The following is a 20,685-nucleotide window of genomic DNA, read 5'->3' on the forward strand; positions in this document are numbered from 1 at the left end:
GGTCAGTAGAAAAGCAGTTAGTGTGAGGACGTTTGAGGGAGAACAGCTGGTTTAAAGTAATGAAACCTAAACCTTTAAAAATTCCTCATAGTAATAATCCAACAAGGGAAGCCATCCCTGGCTGCTGTGTGGCTGGTGAAGACTATGATAGATGAGAACATGGAGCAGCTCAGCCCTACATTCAGATTCTGACATGATGCCATTGCATTGATTGTAGGTAATACCTGAACTTTCCCTGCATATCCAGCTGCTGCCTTCTGTTTGTCACTTCTCTCATTCAGTCAGCGCTCCAAACCACCTGCTGCCTGTCATCACCTTTGGTTCTAATGTGGGTGAAACTGCTGTTATAAAATCTGGTTTCTTTTTCAGGTTTCAAAGGAAATGAAGAACTTCTATGACTCTGTCTATGACATGGCCATGTCAGACACTATTAATGACCCAACTAAAAAGTCGACTGTTGGACAAGTGCTCAAGGTCTTCCATGAGACGGTACGACCATGTTAGATTGAGAACTAAACCAGCAGAAATGAACTGTGTAAAACTGCCTCTCGGAACAAAATCAAGTCAAACTTTGGTGCCTTGTAAAAACCTTTTAATTCTGTCATCTGTGTGATGTTTTTTATGTTTCAGCTTCAATGCTGCGGTAAGGACAAGACGACCTCGGTTATCTCAGTGTTAACAAGTAAAGTCGGCTTTCAGGACGTCTGCTCCAGCCAATGGACCTTAGTTGTAAGTGATGTCACCTACGTTAGCATTTTCCTTTTCACCCTCAGCCAGAGGGTGTCCATTTTCAAGGTTTCTCTAGACCGCTTTATGTTCATACACCCAGTGTAGAAATTTATATTAGGCTCATTTTGTAGTTAAGTACAAATTATTAAATGTAATTCCATGTCTACATGCTAATTCACCAATTTATAGATACATTTAGTGGTCATGTTTTTTTTGTTTTTGTTTTTTTTTTAACAGAAACAAACCTTTCTACACTAGTGAATTGAACCTTTTCATGTCAGTTTATCTCTTATTCTAGTGCACTATTGTTGAGAATTTTAGAGATAAATAGCCTTTACATAAAATTGACTTTTTCGAGCTTTACATTATGCTGTGATTACAACCCCACATTAGAAACATACACAGAGGGCCACCTTGATTGTATTATGCATGTTTGAGAAATCCTTAATCTCCATGGCAACCATTGAGGTGTGCCAAACACCTGGGTGTACCTAGGGGCAGCTCCTCCATGGAGCTCCAGTTTCTAAGCTTCTGACCTTCCACCTCAAAGATCAATCCTTCCCCATGACTCTCCCACTCAACTCCTTCAGACTAGCCAGCAGCAATTAACAAACACTTGAAAGAACTGTGCATCTACTGAGCTCATCATAAAAGCTACTTCTCAGTACAACACTTACTAGAGTTAATAGAGCAGCCATGTTGTGATGACTTCCTGAAGGTGGAGTTTTTGAAAGAGCGGGAGTTTTTAAAGAGACAGAGGTCCAATTTCAAAGCATTAAATTGAAATCTAATGCCTTGAAATTTCTTTAAAGTTGTATTTAATATTTAATATTTTTGTAACTATTGAAGGTAATGTAGTTACCTGATTGTGCTATAAAATGTCTCTATATGCCTGGAAAATACATAAGACTGCTCCTTTAAAGTATTCACAACATACATATAATGTTATTTATTAGTAAATTGTTTTCTTATTACACCATTTCTATTAAATGTGGTTCTAATCTTAGTTTGGGTCAATTTACTCCTTTAAAGTATCACTATTAAACCAAAGAAACTCTGAGCAACCTCCTGCTGGCAGATGTTATTTATTGGAGTCATAAAACCACATTTCCTTTCAGTGGACTATAACCACATTAAGAACATCATCTTAAATCACTGATCATCAAATTGGTATGACATGAACTGCTGGCAGTTGCAGACTGGAGGCACTGACTCTTGATCTGAATGTGGAGCGGTGGAGGACAGCTTTGATTAATGTTGGAAAGTAATTGGTAACAAAAAAGCAACCTGTTACTAACTTAATCACTGAAACATGACATCCATCCAACTCATCAGATGATGCCTAATTTTAAAGGTTTTTCTTTAGCTCATTTCACAGCCTGATCTTCATAATATCATGTCGCAGTGATTCCTTTTCTCAGTGAAATGCTGCCTTAAAATCAGAATTGAAATGGGGAGAAAACACATTTCAGTGTTATTCCACTTTTAAAGGAAGTGACTAATTCTCAGTTTAAAATAAATATTTTTGAATTTTTTAACATGTTGTCAAAATGATCCATGACCTGTTGAATCCATTGGGCTAATTTGTTGTAATTTCCTATTACCCTTAAAGTTTTTTGTTATATGTAAAACTCATGATTGCTTCAAAAATTGTGTATCTTTATGATATTTTTCACACATTAAGGTGACCATTTTCTAATCTTTGCAATGCATGCTGGGCTGATGGTGTGGGTGGTAGTGGAACTGAGCCTAAACATAGTTATAATAAACAGAAAGTAGATGTTGCTAATTAGCTTGGAACAAACATCTCAGCGATCCTCTCCTCCCATCCCAGCCTGCAGTGCCTCTCACCAGCCATCCTAAGCTTCATTCCTCCCTCTCAGCTGGAGGTTTGGGCTTTGAACATTTCTGAGTTCCATACCTCTGGTAAACAGTCATAATTACTGAAAAAAATATTTTTTTTTTCAATAAAAAATTAATTAGTGAGTCTGTGGCTTGTAAGACACGGACTCACTAGTAGATGGGAATGTTCACTGTGTTAGAACCTGGTCAGTGAATGTGTTTCCATATTCCCATTTTTGCACTGACTGTTTTTCAGAGTGCATACTGAAAAAGCGTCATTTGACATTCACCACCTCAAATGAGCATAAAAACTTTGCAAAACTGGCGATGTTATTTTCAATTTTGCTGTTACCACTAACCTTCCCTAATGCATTGCTTCAAAATGGACACATACAACATATGGCTGATGGAAACACTGCTTAAATTTTTTAACCCAGTATTCTCATATAGTTGGGTTAATGATTTGATCCTGATGCTAGCTGTAAACAGCTGCAGCTCTTGCAGCTGTGCTCTCTTTGGGGTTGGGATTGCCAAGCAGTGGCAGCACAAACACCAGCTTCATCTGATCCTCCTCCTCCTCCGTTTGGTCCTTCTCATCTTCATTTCTCGTTTGACATTTATGCGTATTGAATCAGGTGATCATTTTAGAATGATCACCTGATTCAATGCGTTGAAAGGGAAGAGCTCAAAGTTACTCATTACTCAGACATTGCTGTCCTGGGTGGATGGAGCTGGCATCTCGTCTACATTTTCTACCCAGGATGCATTGCAGCATAAACAACACAGTAGTCAAATTTCTAAGACTAAACACCCCATGATATTTTTACTGTTGTTTTTCCATCTGAAATAAATGTCTCTCAAAGTTTGAGTAAACCTTTTTAAAATACTGGAGGGTGCTTAATGCTTCACAATGTTCAGACCAATCAAAAACACTACATCTGAAAATGTTGTTTTGTTGGTAAGGCAAATATGTTACTTTATATGTTATTTTTGACTGTAAATAACATATTTCATCTAACAAATGAAGTTCATCAGAAACTAGGTTCTGGGCAAGCTGTGTCTGTACCTGATGCAGAGCAAGAAGAGATAAAAAAAAAAAAAAAGCTTTCTGAAAAACCACATGTTGAAAAAGAAATCGCAAATAAAAAGCGTCAACCACAAAATCTGTTATAGATTAAGTTTGATAATTGAAAACTACCATTTCCTCTTCTTGCACTGTGGTACACATAGCTCTGCATTGTTCATTTGTTCACTCCAGTTGTGAGTTAACATTTTTGAAAAGTTGCTTTTTCTCTTTTTAGTAATTATAATGCATCAGTTAATGTGTGACAGTGAAACAGGAAGTAGACAGGAAGTCACAGAATCAAAATGATTATCATGAGTGAAGCAGAGGACAGAGAGGAGCTTTGCCACATAACCCAGCAGAGCAGTGCGGTGGTTCTGTGGTTCATTTGAGGCCAGGCATTGGCCAAAGATACAACAGACAGACGTTGTACAGGGCTGCTGCTGAATACTTCTGAATGATGCTTACACTGTAAAGCACATGTCTACTGCTTTACTAAACATGGAAGTGACATTTTACTTGATATATTTTCTGGCCTGAATTCTCCCCTTCCCACTGAGTTTATCATAAAATTTGGTTATATTGTAATTATTCATTTTTCCCCTTAACTATAAAGAAAACTTTTCCTTAAAGTAATGTAGCATCTTGGATTTTTCTTAAGATCAAGTTGATTCGACTGTTATCCCAAATTGAGAGTTAAAAAAAATCATGTACTGTAAGTAAAAGCTTCGGTCTGAGTCCAGAACACAGGACTGGAATTCTAACTGTGTCTTTGTTTTCAGGACTGCCACGGGAAAATTGATGAACTCTTTTCAGATAAGATTTATCTGGTGGGAATTGCTGCGCTGGTGGTTGCTGTCATAATGGTGAGATCCTGAAGATGTTTCTGCTGAGCTGAGTTATTATGATTTTTTTACTGATTTAACATTCAACTAAAATACAAAACATAGATGTAGAATTTTTTATTATATAATTGCACAGGCTATTCAGTGTATAATAGAAGTCTGATTCTAATCATATTAAGGTCTAGCATTTTCTTGAAGAAATAAAGCACAGAACCAAATACATCACTCTGATGGTAGCATATCTCCATGGTAGCATGTTTATTCATACGCTACAAAACTAACAAACATGTTAGTTTGTTTTAAATCCAAACATCGCAAAGGATGGTTAGACTGACAATCTGGTAGGCTAAGATATTTCAGATGGAATATATATATTCAGTCACACTCGACTGCCTATTGTATCCCCAAAAATTGATGATTGAGAATTATTCTCTTTCTGTAATTCCTGTACATGATCTAATAAACACCATTTAGTAGAGTGAACTTTTAACTCTATTATTTGTGGCTCTTACACATAATTTACTGACTTATCAACTTGATTGTTGTTTTAATTGCTTTACACACTGATAACATCAATGTTAATTCATTCAGTTGACTATCATTGCTTACACACGTGCACTCATTAATATCCATTTTTTAACACAGTGCTTTGTTTTATTCTTTTTCACTAATGTGACGTACCGTTGCTATAATGTCTACTGTGATGTAAAGTAAATTAATACTTTGTTTAAAAACAAAAAGAGCGATGCTAAGTACTTGACTTAGCATCTCTCTTTTGGGATGGGTTAACTGCAACTGCATATTACCTTATAATATTCAAGAGCAATATTACAGTTGCATGTTTTTTTCTCATACTGTTAAATTATCAAGAGCCATTATTATTCAGGAAGGTTATTCTATTTATCTTAAATATTAAATCAGATTTTATGAAAAAATCTTGAAAATTGTATTATTATTTGTCAATTATTTCTAACTTTCATTATCTAGCACATTGTAACGTTTTACATTGCCTGTTGAGTTCTTATATTAGATATGAGCCAGGACAATTCCCACTGCTTAGTTTAGAATGATCACCTGAAAAACAGATGAGAGATGATAGAAAACATGTTGGTTTGTTGTCACTGAGTGTGACGTCTCTGTTTCTCCTGGCAGATCTTTGAGATGATCTTCAGCATGGTGTTGTGCTGCGGGATCCGCAACAGCCCCGTGTATTAAAGCAGCTGAGTGGATGGAAGAACCACATCAGTCACAGCCTGTTTTCCTTCTCTTTTTTACATCAAATTATTATCATATAATGCTTGCTGGATTTAGTCAGCTCTTTAAAATGCTGCCCTGAAAAAAAAATAAAAAAAAAAAAATATATATTACACTGTTCCATGTTTTTGTTTTTTTTTCACAGATGCTGTCGTATACAAGCAGCCCTATCCTTTTATGATTTGTAGTGTGTTTTAAGTAATCATTCATTGGTTCCAATCACCGGTCAAGGTGCTGTAGTTCTTTGGAGTTTTTTTTTTTTTAAGTTCGTTTTGTGTGTATTGGTTTTTACTTCAGTCCTGCCTATGAACATGCTCATACATTCTCTGTTTTATAGGTTTATTTGACTGTTTTCTGTATAAACTGTATATAAATATATGTTAATGGTGCTTTATGTCTGCCTGAGCATAGATATGGTATTACACAAGGTGTCTATCCAGTAGTTTCTCTTTACTAACCTCTGCTTGATTGTCTCGCTTTAGACTGTGTGTTACTAACACTTCAGCGGTCGGCCTTATCGACAGACGAAGCTCACCCCACATCCATGTTAATATGGTATGTCTGCATGAATCTAGTTCATCTCAAACGCTGTTGGGAACACCAGTCAACAGTGTTTGCTGCAAGTATTTACTAATCTTAGGAAGAAAAAAAGGTTTTCTTGCACTTAAACTAAACGTTTAGATCTTTATTTACCCTCACCAGCTGCCGCAACGAATTTAAAAGTGAGTACAACGACAAGACCGAGCCACTACAGAAGTTATGCTCGAAGGTTTATCAGAACTTCTGACTTCCTTTGTGGCTTTTGCAAATCGTTGACCACCGTATCCGTCTCCGTTTACATGGTGACGTCCTCCTCTGACCTCTGACCTTTGAACGTTGATGTTTACCATCCATGTACCAACACATTTTAGTAGAGGCCCAGATGGGGCAGGGGCAGCAGATCTGTTTGGGTCCAAATTTACTGTATAAGATGCAGCTGTTGCTCACACACACGCATACACACACACACACACACACACACACACACACATGCACATCAGCACTGCCTGGAAACACTTCACTGCATCTTTCTAACCCCTATGTAGTCTTAGCCTATATAAACCATGCCTTGTAAACTGAGAAACAGTGGAAGTGTGTAATACACCTTTAATGTATCCTAGTAGAGAAGGTTGTAGAGAACAATGTATGCCTTTTTTCTCTTTGTATTGCGATATCTTTGTCTGGTATGTCAAACAAAGTCTGGTGAGGGGGAGAGAGGTGTTCAGTGGCAGGGTCATCTTTTCCCCCAGATTATTCAAATAAACTAAAAAGAATAAAGTACCGCATTTATTTGGCTCTTAATGAGGACACACTGTGTTTCTCCAGGTCAATATACTTTCTATTTGACAAAGAACGCTCACTGCCAAAAGTCTGGCCCTCTTTTTGCCCTTGTGGACTTTGTTTTGCCCGGATTTAAAGGGATTAAATGTATTTTCCAAGTAAGTCATTTTCTGGTCTGGTCTTTGTTTTGAAGCATGCTGCACTGTGATATAGAGAGTCTTTATCAGTGAGTGATACATGAACCTGTAGATAGAATAGAACTCATTTGACAAAAAAAAATTTAATTATCAGTTATGATCACAGATTTAAAAAGTTTTACTGAATTAATGCTTATTTTTTTAACAAACTGATTTAAAAACCCATGTGTGTCACCCAACTTGTCCCAGGATTATATTTAACACCACAGTTCAAACCAGTTGGTCCATATCCAGATGAGTATTTTTGATGCATTACATGACAGTATGTGATGAGACACAGAATCTGTGAAAAGATTGATGTCCTCCATGAGCTACTATTGCCATCTGAAGAAATGCAGCAAAAACAACCAACTAGAGCCAAGAGGAGGGTTTTGACACTGTCAATCAACCTCTTGTACTCGATGCTCAATATACTAATGAAAGAGACACAACTTAGCGTTACAGGAAGACTGTTTATTCAGTTACCGGTGGTCATGCTAACAAGCGTTAGCATTCAGGACAGGTTATGTTAGATGCAGCATTGCAGAGAAAACGGGGGATGTGCAGGAGAGGGGAAAGCAGTGCCATATGGATGGTGATTGACAGCAGTAAGACCCTCCTCCTGGTTCTGATTGGTTTCTAGTTTCTTGATGTTTTTTGTTTCTTTTTTCACAGATTTGTTTCACACCGCACTCATGGTGACAGTTTAAACAAATGTAAAAAAAAAAAAATTGAGAGAGAATAAAAGTTACATACTGAAGCTTTACGTATCTTTTACTGTGTGAGATTATAAAACCTCTGGTTCACCACCGCCCCCAAGGTTTATTAAGTTTTTGAATAAATTTCAATTTAAAGTTTTCACTTTTCCTTGTTTTGATATTTGGGAATTTTTTTCTGTTTATTCGAGAAAAAAGTCTGGTCCTCCAGTGGCAGCAGCCTCTACATTCTCTGTTTCATCACACTTGAATCATGGGTCATCAGAGTTCTGCAGAACTTGACCTGCCAAGGAGCAAATCAGTCACTTGATTCAGGTGTGAACACAAACAGTTTCAAACATTGCCATTAGGGGGTGCAATACACAAAGAATTTATTTTTACAGCCAGTGTGTGTGAACACACAGCTTGTGTGTGCATGTTCCTCATTCTGTCTGGGTGCTTTCATTTGGGACAGCAGTCTGTGCTCCAGGTTATCTTTACAAACAGTCAGGAGTTCCTCAAAATATGATCACAAAAAGTCATGCCGGGCTTTTCATTTGTTCTGCAGTGCAGAATATAAGCAACACCAAAAAATGACAGCATGAGAGGCTTTGTCTGGTTTTTCACCATTTGGTTGACAGGAAATGCTAAGATTTCACAAACGGAGCCCTCCTACGTTCAGCAGGAAAACCTCCCTGCATTCCTTAGATGACCAGAAGCTGCAAGACAGATGAGGCTGAGTGAGGGCAACAGAAGAAAAAGTCACAGTTCAGTGAAACACAGTTCAATAAGAAAATCAAAAGAGAGGAATAAGTGTTGTATCACAAACAGAAAACTTTTCCCCGTTAGTGTTCTGACCTACGGGTCCATGATGAGTTCAGTGTTCAGCCATATCAGTGATGAATAATTACACATAGAGGAAAGTCTTCTCTGATTCATGTAAACCACATTTAGATTCTAGGTGGCTTAAAGAAAAGGTCAACCCTTCCATCTCATGACTCTCCTCTACATTGTCTGTCTAATGTGATATGTGACTAATATCACAGTCAATGCGCTGCAGCCCAACAGCAGTTGTAGTAAATATGTTTAACCAGATTTGACACTTTCTTTTCCCAGATTTGACACTTTACATTATAAGTGACAATATAATGTAAAGTGATTTTAGTTTGCATCTCAATCCAGGAGGGCACAGATGTCCAAGTCAAATCTGGTCCACCAGAACTATTTTTGTTTCCCTCTAAGCCTCAAAGGGCCACAGAAATGCAACTTCAAGATAACTGTCATGAACTTAAATATTATTTGATCAGTCAAAATAAATCGATTTTCATTAGTTTAGGCTGAAAGGGCCAAATTACATCAAAATGAAAAGATGTTAAATATTAAATAGTACAGATTGAATACAGAGAAAGCTAGGACACTAACAATTTGTTAATGGACAATTTTATTCATATATTCTGCCACAACAAGCCATTTGAGCACCTTTATGATCTTGATTTGGTCCAGAATGAAACCAAGTTTGAGACCCTGCAGTAGGCAGACAGTTTAGAACAGTTTTTAGATCAATTTTGGTACTGTTTAGGAAAGTTTTGGAGTTTTGGAACACTTTGGTACAGTTTTTGGACAGTTTAGGACTATTTGGAGCAGTCTGAGGATAATTTTGGGACTGTTTTGGAACAGTTGAGGACAGGGTGAAACAGTTTAAGACAGTTTTGGAACAGTTTAGGAGAGTTGGGGAAAATTATTGAATGGAACATAAATGGAGAGGATTTGAAGATGAATAGATTGAAACGCTTAGAATGATTCAAACAGTAAAGACAATGCAAAAACCTGTAGAAAATCCTAGAAGTTGCTTGCAAAGGGTCACAGAATGTCAGCCTACAATAGAAGGAAAGTGTGGATTCCTGTTTTGAACAGTGTTGGAAATGTACAATAAGGACCTGTATGCTGCTTTTAGTCCACATCACACCACCAGAGCTCCTGCCTACATCTCATACATAAACCTTTCTCTTTTTTTAAGTGAAGATCAAAAGATTCTGTGGAGCTTCAGTGTTGCATCCTGTGTCAGGAATGCCTTTGAAGCTGCACACCCTAAAAACCTTTTGAGGTAGACATGTTGCACACATAAACTCACATCAGAGAAGAACCAGAAGACAAGCAAGCTTTCAATGTTGAAATTTCATTCTTATTTAAATTCATTTCATAAGAAGCATAAAAATGGTCAGAAAACTATTTTTTTCCCATGTAGATTTCTGTATTATAAGAATTTACATGCTGGACGATGCTCAGAAACAATCAGAAATACACTGAGTCAAATTAAAATGAAGGTTGGCTACAGTCAGGGGATATTGTGACAGATACTGGATTAGTTTCAAACAAGGATCCCTCCAGAAAAAGCTGTTTTTCAGCTTGTTCTGCAGAGATCTTGTTTGAGATGCTACTAATAAGATATCAGACAATGAGTGGATTACACTGATCAGGTTTATGTAAACTTTATAAATATTTGATATTAAAAGAGTGAAAAGTACTTCTGTCAAACTTTGTTCTGTTCTTGTGTGAGTTTCTGAGTCAGATGTTTAACCTCGTTCTACCTGAGAACCAGATGATGGGCAATTTTACATAAAATGTTGCATCATTTTATGCAACATTTCCAAATCCCTAAATCCCAATGTGAAAACTGAAACAGCTTCTGAGGTTCATACCACAATGTGAAACTCTTATCACCAAAAACCGCAAGATAATGGTTCCACCATGTGGGGATGAGCGTCTGCCTTTACTGATAGAAACCAAAGTTCATTCTGCTGTTTTCAGCCACTTGACCCAACTCTGATAGAGTCAGCCGACGACAGCGTAAACATCCTTTAGGTCACCGACTTTGGATTCACCAGCCAAAAGCTGATTTGTTTGGATCCTGTCTCTCTCTCTCTCTCTCCATCTCTGTGCTGCTGCTTTATCTTGACACAGAGTTTCTTGCTGTCTGTTTGTGTGATTAACAGTCGACAGTATTGGACCCAGATGCTCTGAATTCCACTCCTCCTTCCTAATGAAAACCGTCCCTCCTCACTCAGTAGTGAAAAGGACAAACACGATGCTGTGCTACACTTTAATTAGTTTTTCCCATGCAAATGATTGTTGTTTGTTGAACCTGTGCAGTTATCAATCTCTAATTCATATGAATTATTAGAGTGTAAGACTGTCTGTGCTAATAATTCCACAGCTGTTTTCACACATGCACTTTACAGTTTTCTACTGATGTGCTTTATGAAGCACAACAGAGGAATGCAAAGTCTGTAGACTGACCACGAGAGCATTGACAGTGCAGCCAATACCTGGCCAAGCACCCAAACTGACAGCCAATCAGAGAGGCCGCTGAAAGATGTGCAGGGGTCCAGAGCTCAGGTTGACAGGACAACTGTTCGGTTGGCTGTCGCAGCGCCGATGTGGTCACATGAGCGCAAAGCAGAATTTTTGGTCCACATTTAGAAACGGGATCTGGAGCTTCCCTTCATCTAACTAACCATAAGAGATGTTCTGCCAAGTGCTTGTAATGCCTCACACCACATGGACACTTCTTTTATAACCATTACTGCCAGTTGGATACATGCCATCTTCTTGCAAATCCAAACATTTGTTTACCAGCCTTTGCCTGTTGGAGGATTTCCGCCACACTCTGTCACTGAGGCCATTCAGGTGGCCTCAGTGTTTACCACATTGATGCACATCGTCTGAGTTTCATTTGAAACAAACGGTCAGTTCCTCACTGGTCTGAAGCATCTGCTGTCATGTTGCTACAACATTTTGGTCTGCACTGTTATGTCGCCTTCTTTCCAGAAACTTTGCTCGTCTTCATTCCATTTCTCTCGCAATAAAAAGTCAAACCACACATCAAAATTTATGTGCAAATATTGAACATAAATCAGAATGTCTTCATGCTCCTGTCATGAGATTTTCAGTGATCCTCTGTTGCTCAAAAAATGAGTTAAAAACACACTTTTAATAAAGCTGTTTTTATTTATTCATTTATTTATTTATTTTGCTTGTGTACAAACCTGCTTTGAGTAAAATCTATTTTTTTGTTTTGTTTCTTGTGACCTCTGAGGTTTTTCTGGGTTTTTCTTCAGGTGTGAAAAGTATTTTTCCACCACATATTTCTACTGATTTTGCTTTTATGTAAAAACTATTTTTAAGTAAAGATAAATCAACCTTAGCTAATGTAGAACACAGCTTTTAAATGTTTTCATTCTGGCCTTGTGTAATATTGAGCTGAATGAATGTGATGATAATGAATCACGAAGAAACTGCCCTGAATGTGATGAGCTCATTTATTGAGTCAGTCTAACATGCCACACCCAGGGCTGATTATTGAGAGATCAGAAATTACTTCAGGTGAACTAGTCTGGCTACATGAAGTAGGTTACAAATCTCAAAAAGCAAAACATCTGGCACAAAATCAATAATATGTCTGAAAAAATAAACATCAAATCAAGTCAAGTTTACCTGTAGCACATTTCAGCAACAGGGCAATTCAGTGCTTTAAAAAACATAACACAGCAACCTATTATGAAATAAGCAAAAAACAATATGTTTTGTAATATTCCATTATCAAAATGATCAAATATACACCAAATATATTTTTCAATGTTCCACTTAATAGGAATCAAAGGTAACTCTAAGTGGCTAAGATTTTTTTCAGCTGTTTTACAGTTTTCTGGAAGTTTGTTTCAAATATGTGGTGCATAGAAGCTGAATGCTGAATGCATGTTTGGTTCTGGTTCTGGAACCAAACATGGAGAACCTGTCTCCAAACAGGAGACCTGTGTGGTGGACGTTTACACCACCCTGCTGCCCTCTGGGAGGCGCTACAGGGGCATCAAAACAAAAACGGACTCTAAATGAGTTAGCACCCTGAACACTCACGTACACTAATTATGGTTACACATGTATGTGTGTATATAAATCAAGTGGATTAATATTGTAAATAAAGTAAATATCACTTGTCTTTTCTTGCTTTATATTGTACATGTTTCATACATTGTTTGTACTGTTGGAGCTGACTTTTAATCTCATTGTACATGAGACAAACAATAAATTCAATTCAGAATATTGGTATCTGTATTGGAAGTGGAAGCAGTGGATCGGTGCATTCTCAGTTGCGGTGTAGACAGTTTTCACAGTGGACCAGATTGGTTCTGACAACTTTTCCCAATAAATGAAATTGTGTGTATTCACTCAGGCTGTTTTATTCTGATAGAAAACTCTATTAAATATTCTGAAACATTTAAGTGTGACAAAGAAACTAAAACAAACTGTCCACACACACATATGGGGGTGTGTGTAGAGGGAGGGGTGTACTGGAGTGCGGCCAGTAACTCTGCAGTGTGTGAACATACATGATCATTCCTGTTTTGTGTCATTGTGCCTGGGATAGGTCACTAACCTCTGGAGGGTGGAGTTATCTCTTTCCCAAAGCCCCCGCCCCTCCCCCCGCAGCCCTAAGGAGGATTAAAAGGGGACATAAATTAGTGAGCAAGAGAAGAAAATTATACGTATTCACAACAGAGTTTACAAAGAAGAAGAGGTTGTGACCTCTGGGAGGGAACATGACTGTAAATGAAACTCTCTCCTCATTACACCCAAACCCTGAGAGTGGGGTTTGTGTGTAAACCTCTTGGCTTTGGCTGCCGACTCAGAGACAGGCTGCAGAAATTCCTCCCAGAGGCCTCTCTGCTCCTGACATATTAGCTCTCCTCCAGCTCAGCTTCCCAGACCTCCCCTCCTCCTCTAATGTCAGCTTTGGGTGAAGTTATTTCCACATTCCTGGACCCTGTAACAATCGGTCAGCGAACAGGAAGAGTGTGCTGATTTCACAATCATCCGCCGCTCTCATTCATCATTATCTGACATGTAAGAAACAAAAAAAGAGGAAAAACAGTAGGATGAAGTTGATACAATGGGGAACGGCATTCGAATGTCTCCTCATATTTACGAGAACATGAAAAAGTGCTTCAGAAACATTGATGTACTCATCTTTTCTCATCACTCTGAGGAGTCAAGCACCTTTTTAACATGAGTAGAGCTGTGAGCTAAGCTGGTTTGCTAAATCACTCCTGATTTGACACTCCACCCAAGCTTCCTCTCTTGCCTCCAAATGCTGCTTAGAATTGGCCAGGAATCTCTCTTTTTCTTAATCTTCCAACCCCTTGCATCACATGCATTAGGGATCATAATGTTATGACTTACAGATGCATTGTGTAACCAGATAGAGCTGAAAATCAAGTGTGAAGCATTAATGGTATTCAGTCCCCATTGAGATTAACTGTTGACGTCTTCAAAACTACAGAAAACAGTTTTCCATGCAGGAGTCCAACCTGGCCAAAACAAACCAGCTGGAACCGCCATGCTGGTCTCCAAACGGGACGTTATTTATGGTTTACTAGTTAAGGGAAAGAAAAGAGCTGTATCATGAAAACTGGGCTTCCCTCTTCAGTGGGCCTGGAATGTAACACGATTTGAAGTGAATGTTGAGGGAGATAAAAATGGAGAGTCTGGGTTTTCTCTCCTCTGGATAAGCTTCACATGTTTCGTAAGATCACAAGCACCAATAAATCTGGCCCAGGTTTTGGGAGATCAGTGATACTTACATGTGAAGCCGATCTTATGCTCTAATCTTATCTTCCGTCAATGGTCTAAAAATCACCCCCAGCCCTCTTCTGCTCTGCTGTGTGAGAGTTTTGTCTGAGAGGCCGACACCACCAGGTCATGTCTAAAAGTACCTTGTTAACCCACCATTGCCAACTAAGCAACTTTCTTGCTGTATTTAGTAACATTTCAGACAAAAAACACCAGTATTGGCTGACCTCAGAGTTGGCAGGTCAGGCTACTTAAAGGTGATCGGCCAGACAGCTGCAATCTGTGCAAACCTCATTATTTATGTACAATTTGATTTCTTGCTTGTTTATCAGCGACATCAGACATTCAGATGCTTCAAGCCTTGCTTCTGATCATGAGACATGAGATACAAGCTGCTGGAATCTTGAGACGAGGTGAGTGTTCCCATCACCAGACCTCAGATCAGGGTAATATCTGTCAGACTGAAAGTAACCTGAAAAAATGAACAACCTTTATGTTGTGTTGGATGTTGAAGAAGGACTCAAGAACACTGGGCCGAGATATCAAGTGGATTTGGAGGTTTAATAAAAAGTAAAGAGCAAAAAAAGAAAATCACAGGGAACGCAGGGAGTCAGAGTAGAACAAAAAAAGGAACCAGGAACAGAAAACCAGCAGAGATCCAGGGACGCAACGGGTGATCACAGAAGGATCACAGCAAAGAGTGACTGAGAATGAGTAGTATGGGAGCTTGAATATGGAACAAGGAACAGATGATAATTAGAAACAAGTTGCAGGTGTGAGGAGGGAGAGACAGAGAATAACTTAGGAAAATAATAAAACTAAAGTCACTAAAGGACTGAGCTAAGGTAAAACTGAGACAAAGCTGATCTGATCAAAGTACAGAAAATAAGGAACAAAGAAATAATGTGGAACTAGACTCAATAAATCAAACCCTCAAACAACTAAAAACAACCCTGGACCTGACAAAGCAGGCATTAAACAAACTTTCCATTAAGGCTAAATTTTGATTTTATTTATTTTTCTATTGGTGCGATGTAATTTACTCTAAGTGGGAAATCATTATAATAAACACAAATAAAGGCTTTGAGGGCTATCTGTGTATAATTATCTACATAATGCGTTTCATTGAGTGAAAATGGTTCATGAAATAAATTGACATTTCAATATTATTCTTTCTTATTGAATAGGTCTGTATGTGCCCTCAGTCCTCGGTCGTGGCTCCTTTTGCCTGACAGCTGTAGTTCATACTGGATAGTGCAGACAGGGTGCTGAAATGCTTCAGTGAGCTTTTCCTTCACAATCCGGTAGCTTGTGTGCCTTTTTCTACCACACGTTTACCTTCTGCTCAACTTTCAAACGTATAGGGTTTACTATTTTATTTATCGAGAATATTGTATTTTACTGTTAAACAATAACACGAGTCATCAGTCAAGCATTCCATGTCGGGTTGTCCCTGACAGCAGGTGGATTTGTCCCGGACCTCCTCCCCGCAGCTCCCGCCTCCAGATGTTGGGGCTGCTGACTGCTCTGCTCTCCATTTCGCAGCGGGCGGACTCTCCCTCAGACGCTGAGCAGCTGACGGGACTCGGGACCGTTGGAATATTTACTCCCACTGCTTTTCTCAACACTCTGCCCGGGTTAGGTTGTTTAAGTCCACGTCGTGAGTTAGTATGACCGCTGTGATGGCGGACGGCTGTTTTCTGACGGCGCTGCAACCGAACTCCTCCTGTACCGCCTACGTGCTGCCCTCGGACGGGCAGTCCGCGGACCCGCTGGCCAAAGTCCGGAGGGTCCAGGAGCAGGTCCGCATGCGACTGGCCGAGAGGAAGTCCTCCTCGCTGCCCAGGCTGAGCAACTCACAGTTTGGGCCAGCAACAGGTGAGAGCAGGCTGCTGGAGAAGTTCCCGTCCCAGTGAGGGGAACCGGTCCGTTACTTGTGTAGAACTGGGGTTTGGTGTAACCTGCGAACATCAGCCGCTCAGACACTCTGGAGTCCTTCTTGAATGGAATGGAGAAATCACTTATTCAAACAATAAAAATGAAAATAAAACTCAGCAAAATGCAAGAAAAAACTGGAAAAGTATGGGAAAACCAAACCTTCATTTTTTATTATTGGTTCAGTATAATCTTTAAAAAGAGTTTTGATTTATTGTTGTTTCCATAAAATTCAGTTAATGTTAAAAAAAAAATAATAATACAGCTGGCATTATCTGAAAAGTTACTATTTCAAATATTTTCTCCTCTGTTCCACAAGAACAATAAGTATCAGTAAATTTGAAAATATGATCCAATATATTGTAACCTTGTGGAGTTCAGTGATATAAATCAGTAAGTCAGAGGCGTCCTGGAGAAGCCTGTTTCAGATGGGAATGTTTGTCCAGAGCAGAATTTAAATGCTGTGCCATACAGTCACAGTCAGACAGTTACATGAAAAGGACATAAAAAATACATTTTCCATCCTCACTTTTATTGTTATCGCAATAGTACAACAACATATCTTCTAAGTCAACACCGACCACTGTTCTATTCAGAATCCAGCTATAACTGAAAGTTAAGTAACCCAATTACTACTAAAAGGAATAGAATAGGGACATACACACACACAGAGTGTTTATATAGATATATATGCAACTATCAGATTTGGATCAGAGTTATTCTCTATTCTCTGGGGGACTGATCCAGTGCTGTGGTTGTGTTGGCCGCCGCTACATTTTATCTCCTGACACTGCATTGCAAACTGTTGATAATCTGCATTCAGGCCAGCAGTAGCTGGGGAATTTTATTTGGTCTAAATTGAAAACAGATTCTATCCTAACATTGTAGGGAAAAGTCCTGACTGAAACCTTTATAGGCTCCCACCCTTTGCTTTGTCGCTCTGCTCGTTTTTTTCCATTGCCACATTGTGTATTCTGCATTGACTGCTGATCCACACCACTTAAACCACTGAAATGTTCTTAAGCACAGCAGCACAAAATGTTAAGATTGAGACCCAGGAGAAAAGAGAAAGTAAAACTGCATGTCATTTATTTGTATCTTGCAGGAAAAATAAAATCTTCTGGTTTTCTTATTTTGGGAACAGTTTCAGGTGAACGTAAGACAGAATTAGAACGTTTCTTCAGTTCTACAAAACAGCCGAAAAGGACAGGATTCAGGAGTTGTTGAGTTTTCACTTGAGAACGTTTCTGCTCTGAGTTTCTCAAGGAGCATAAACACAAAGAAAACCCAAAGCTGAACTTGTCACCTGGGTTACATGGACTTGGAAACTTGACTTTTATTGGACAATCTGTATTTCACGTAACAATGCAGTCTTTGTAGAGTCCCAGTAACATCTCAACAAAGAGACTACACAGTGTTGGTTGGAGATTTGATTCAGCCAAGATCAGACATTAACATAAAATTGATGATGTGGAATCCTGCAGATTCCTCTGTTCAGTTCAGAGTTGAGTGTTTAGAAAATACCAAATATGTTCTGAGCTTTGAAATTCCAGTTCTATGCTTTCTATGTGACTTTTGTGTAAATGAGACCAAACTTATAAAAGTCACATCAGATGACGTTATATGTATTTGTTGACCTTTAGAAGACCAGGGGTTTTATTTCCTTTGTTTGTCTCTTCTTGTGGAAAGTCTAATAATGGCTGCATACATTTTCAAAGATCTTCTTTTTTCCATAAAGTTGTTGTGTCTTTGGTAGAGACACTTTGCCTGTTGGTGCCTGACAGCCCCTCTCCTATGTCAGTCTGCCCAGGGCAGCTCTGGCTGTGACACATCAGTGTGTGAGTGTGTGTGGGAGTGACTGGATGTAACATAAAGCGTTTGGGGTCATCTGGACTTGATAAAGAGCTTCACAACTACAGGCCACTTACTGTTGAACCTCATGACGGTCTTTTCTGAAGAAAACTAGAAATCAGGAAGGACAAAATGTCTCCACACTTTCCTGATTCTGATAAAGCAGATGCTGATAGAACTATGTGGCTGTTTTTTACTAAAATTCCTTCCTCTGATCACCAACAGTTACATTTATACAACATGAACTCATATCAAAATGAAATGCAGTGCCAGGGGAGAGAAGAACTAATCCTAGCTGAATGTTGTGCTGTCCCCCGTTACTTCCTGTCCCCATGTTACCTGTCTGTGCTGTTTGAAATTAACTAAGAAAAAGGATTATGTTTTATTCTAACTGTTTCATTGAGAATTGAACTGTTAAAGAGGTGAGAAGAGGCTTGTTTGAATAAACAAGGCTCTTCTCAAGGCAAAGTTAGGAACTAATCAGCTATTGGAAAATGTAAATTATGAATAATTGTCTTTTCAAGACAAACTATTTACAGATAAGAATGTCCTGTACCTTTAATCCTTGTCTTGTGCAAATAATTCGATTAAAATCAGGACAGCATAATATTCTGATAATCATCATCAGATTGAATAAAAAAATCAAAAAAAGGAAAATAAATGTAAAAATATATAATAAGAATCAATGAATTCATTCATAATTCAGCAAAAAAAAACTTTTATCGAAAATATTTTTATTCTAAATTCAACTTTGGATTGTGAACTGTTTGATGAACACAGACTGATTGTTGAATGTCTTTAAACATACCTAATCATATGTATATGTATGCATAAGAAGGTAGTGATACAGTAATATCACTGCCTGTAGGATGGTGATATTACTATGTGCCATTCTAAGTTATTTCAGGTTTATTTTTACATGTTTTGGTTCTGAGTTATTCACAACATCTTTATGGTGAAAACTTATATTAAAGCTAATTTGGCAACATTTCTCAAATTCCACAGAATAAACCTGATCTGTGACATCATCACATCATTTTTATTGATTATTGGTTCTATTCTTATTTGTTCAATTATACTTTTTGTTAGTTTTAATTAAATATTAAAGGCTATAAATAACTTCATAGCTTCCATTTTCTGCTAAAATGTAAATAAAAAACGAGAATTGTATTTTTGTCCAAAAGTGGCATCCTAAAACGTTGTCTTAAAATAATTTATTTGGAGACAACTGTGTCATTTCCTGTCAGAAATAGTTCGTATTTGAATAAAAGTAGATTTAGATCTAAATCTGCCAGTGGTATGAATAACTTTGGGCTTAATGGTTGCCATGGCACTAAAGCCAACAGAGTAAAGAGCTTGGATGGCAGTAACCCACAGCTACAGTGTAATAAATAATGTATTTGGAGGGATAATCCCATTTCAGCGTCAGCGCCCTGATTCCCAGACGCAGCCGTACCAGGCTGCATGCTGGCTTTGCTGACGGCTGCTTTCCCAGTCCAGACTGGGAGGTTGGGAAGGAAAAGGACCATCAAGTCCTGAACAAGTCTACAAACAAAAACTGGGTCATATTTGTTAGTACAAATGTTCTATTTTAACTGTAAACAGAAAATACACCCTGATTTTAAATCAGATGCATGGTCTGGTGTACGAGGTTCTGAAATTGTTCTAACTAACCTCAGATTCACAAGGTGACAGTGCTGCCAACTGCACCACTGTGCAGCTTCTGTAGAGTATCTTATGTTATTTTGCATGAAACAAAAATGAAGTCAAAATGAAAAACAAAGTGCAGTTGATGAAACTGTCAATAAGTATGTAAGACCATAAAATATTAAGGGTGTGTTCTTCATTCTGACTGTATTTGATCATATTTTGATGCTTCATCTGTTTAACTTGCAACAATTTGGCAATAACTTGTTTTGAGCAAGGCTGCTAAAGGAATAGCCCATAAGGCAGGGCTGCCCAAAGTCTGTCCTGGAGGGCCAGCATCCTGCATGTTTCAGTTCTCTCCCTGGTAATACCAACAACCTCTTCAGCATGTCAATGTTCTTTTTAGGCCTTCCAACGATCCATCATTGGATCCAGTTGTGTTAAATCAGGGAGAGAACTAAAACATGCAGGAGGCCGGCCCTCCAGGACCCACTTTGGGCACGCCTGCCATAAGGCATTGGAATATTCTAACCACTTTAGGTAACAGAATACAGGCTGCAGGTCAACTCAGATTCAAATTTCCGCGACTGATAAAGAAATAAGCCAGGATTAAAATTTTGGCATTTCATTGTGTGTGAAACATCCATGTACCTGTAGGCTAAAACAGTTTGTCTGATGAAGCAGCTTCCTTCTCCTTGGAT

The 20,685-nt window shown here is 38.4% G+C and overlaps 2 protein-coding genes across 2 annotated transcripts in view; both read left to right on the forward strand.

Annotated features, from left to right (window-relative positions):
• cd81a (CD81 molecule a) overlaps positions 1-7,215 on the forward strand; it is a 29,044-nt gene extending 21,829 nt beyond the window's left edge. Inside the window, exons 5-8 of the mRNA XM_044143057.1 lie at positions 370-489; positions 631-729; positions 4,417-4,500; positions 5,632-7,215. Coding sequence (XP_043998992.1) covers positions 370-489; positions 631-729; positions 4,417-4,500; positions 5,632-5,694 — 366 coding nt within the window. The 3' untranslated portion in view covers positions 5,695-7,215. The remainder of the gene's footprint in view (positions 1-369; positions 490-630; positions 730-4,416; positions 4,501-5,631) is intronic.
• Positions 7,216-15,990: 8,775 nt separating this feature from the next.
• The window catches only part of pkp3b (plakophilin 3b), a 29,269-nt gene continuing 24,574 nt past the window's right edge, over positions 15,991-20,685 (forward strand). Inside the window, exon 1 of the mRNA XM_044143089.1 lies at positions 15,991-16,429. Coding sequence (XP_043999024.1) covers positions 16,222-16,429 — 208 coding nt within the window. The 5' untranslated portion in view covers positions 15,991-16,221. The remainder of the gene's footprint in view (positions 16,430-20,685) is intronic.

Source organism: Gambusia affinis, linkage group LG02 (genome assembly GCF_019740435.1).
Source record: "Gambusia affinis linkage group LG02, SWU_Gaff_1.0, whole genome shotgun sequence".
Taxonomy (NCBI): Eukaryota; Metazoa; Chordata; class Actinopteri; order Cyprinodontiformes; family Poeciliidae; genus Gambusia; species Gambusia affinis.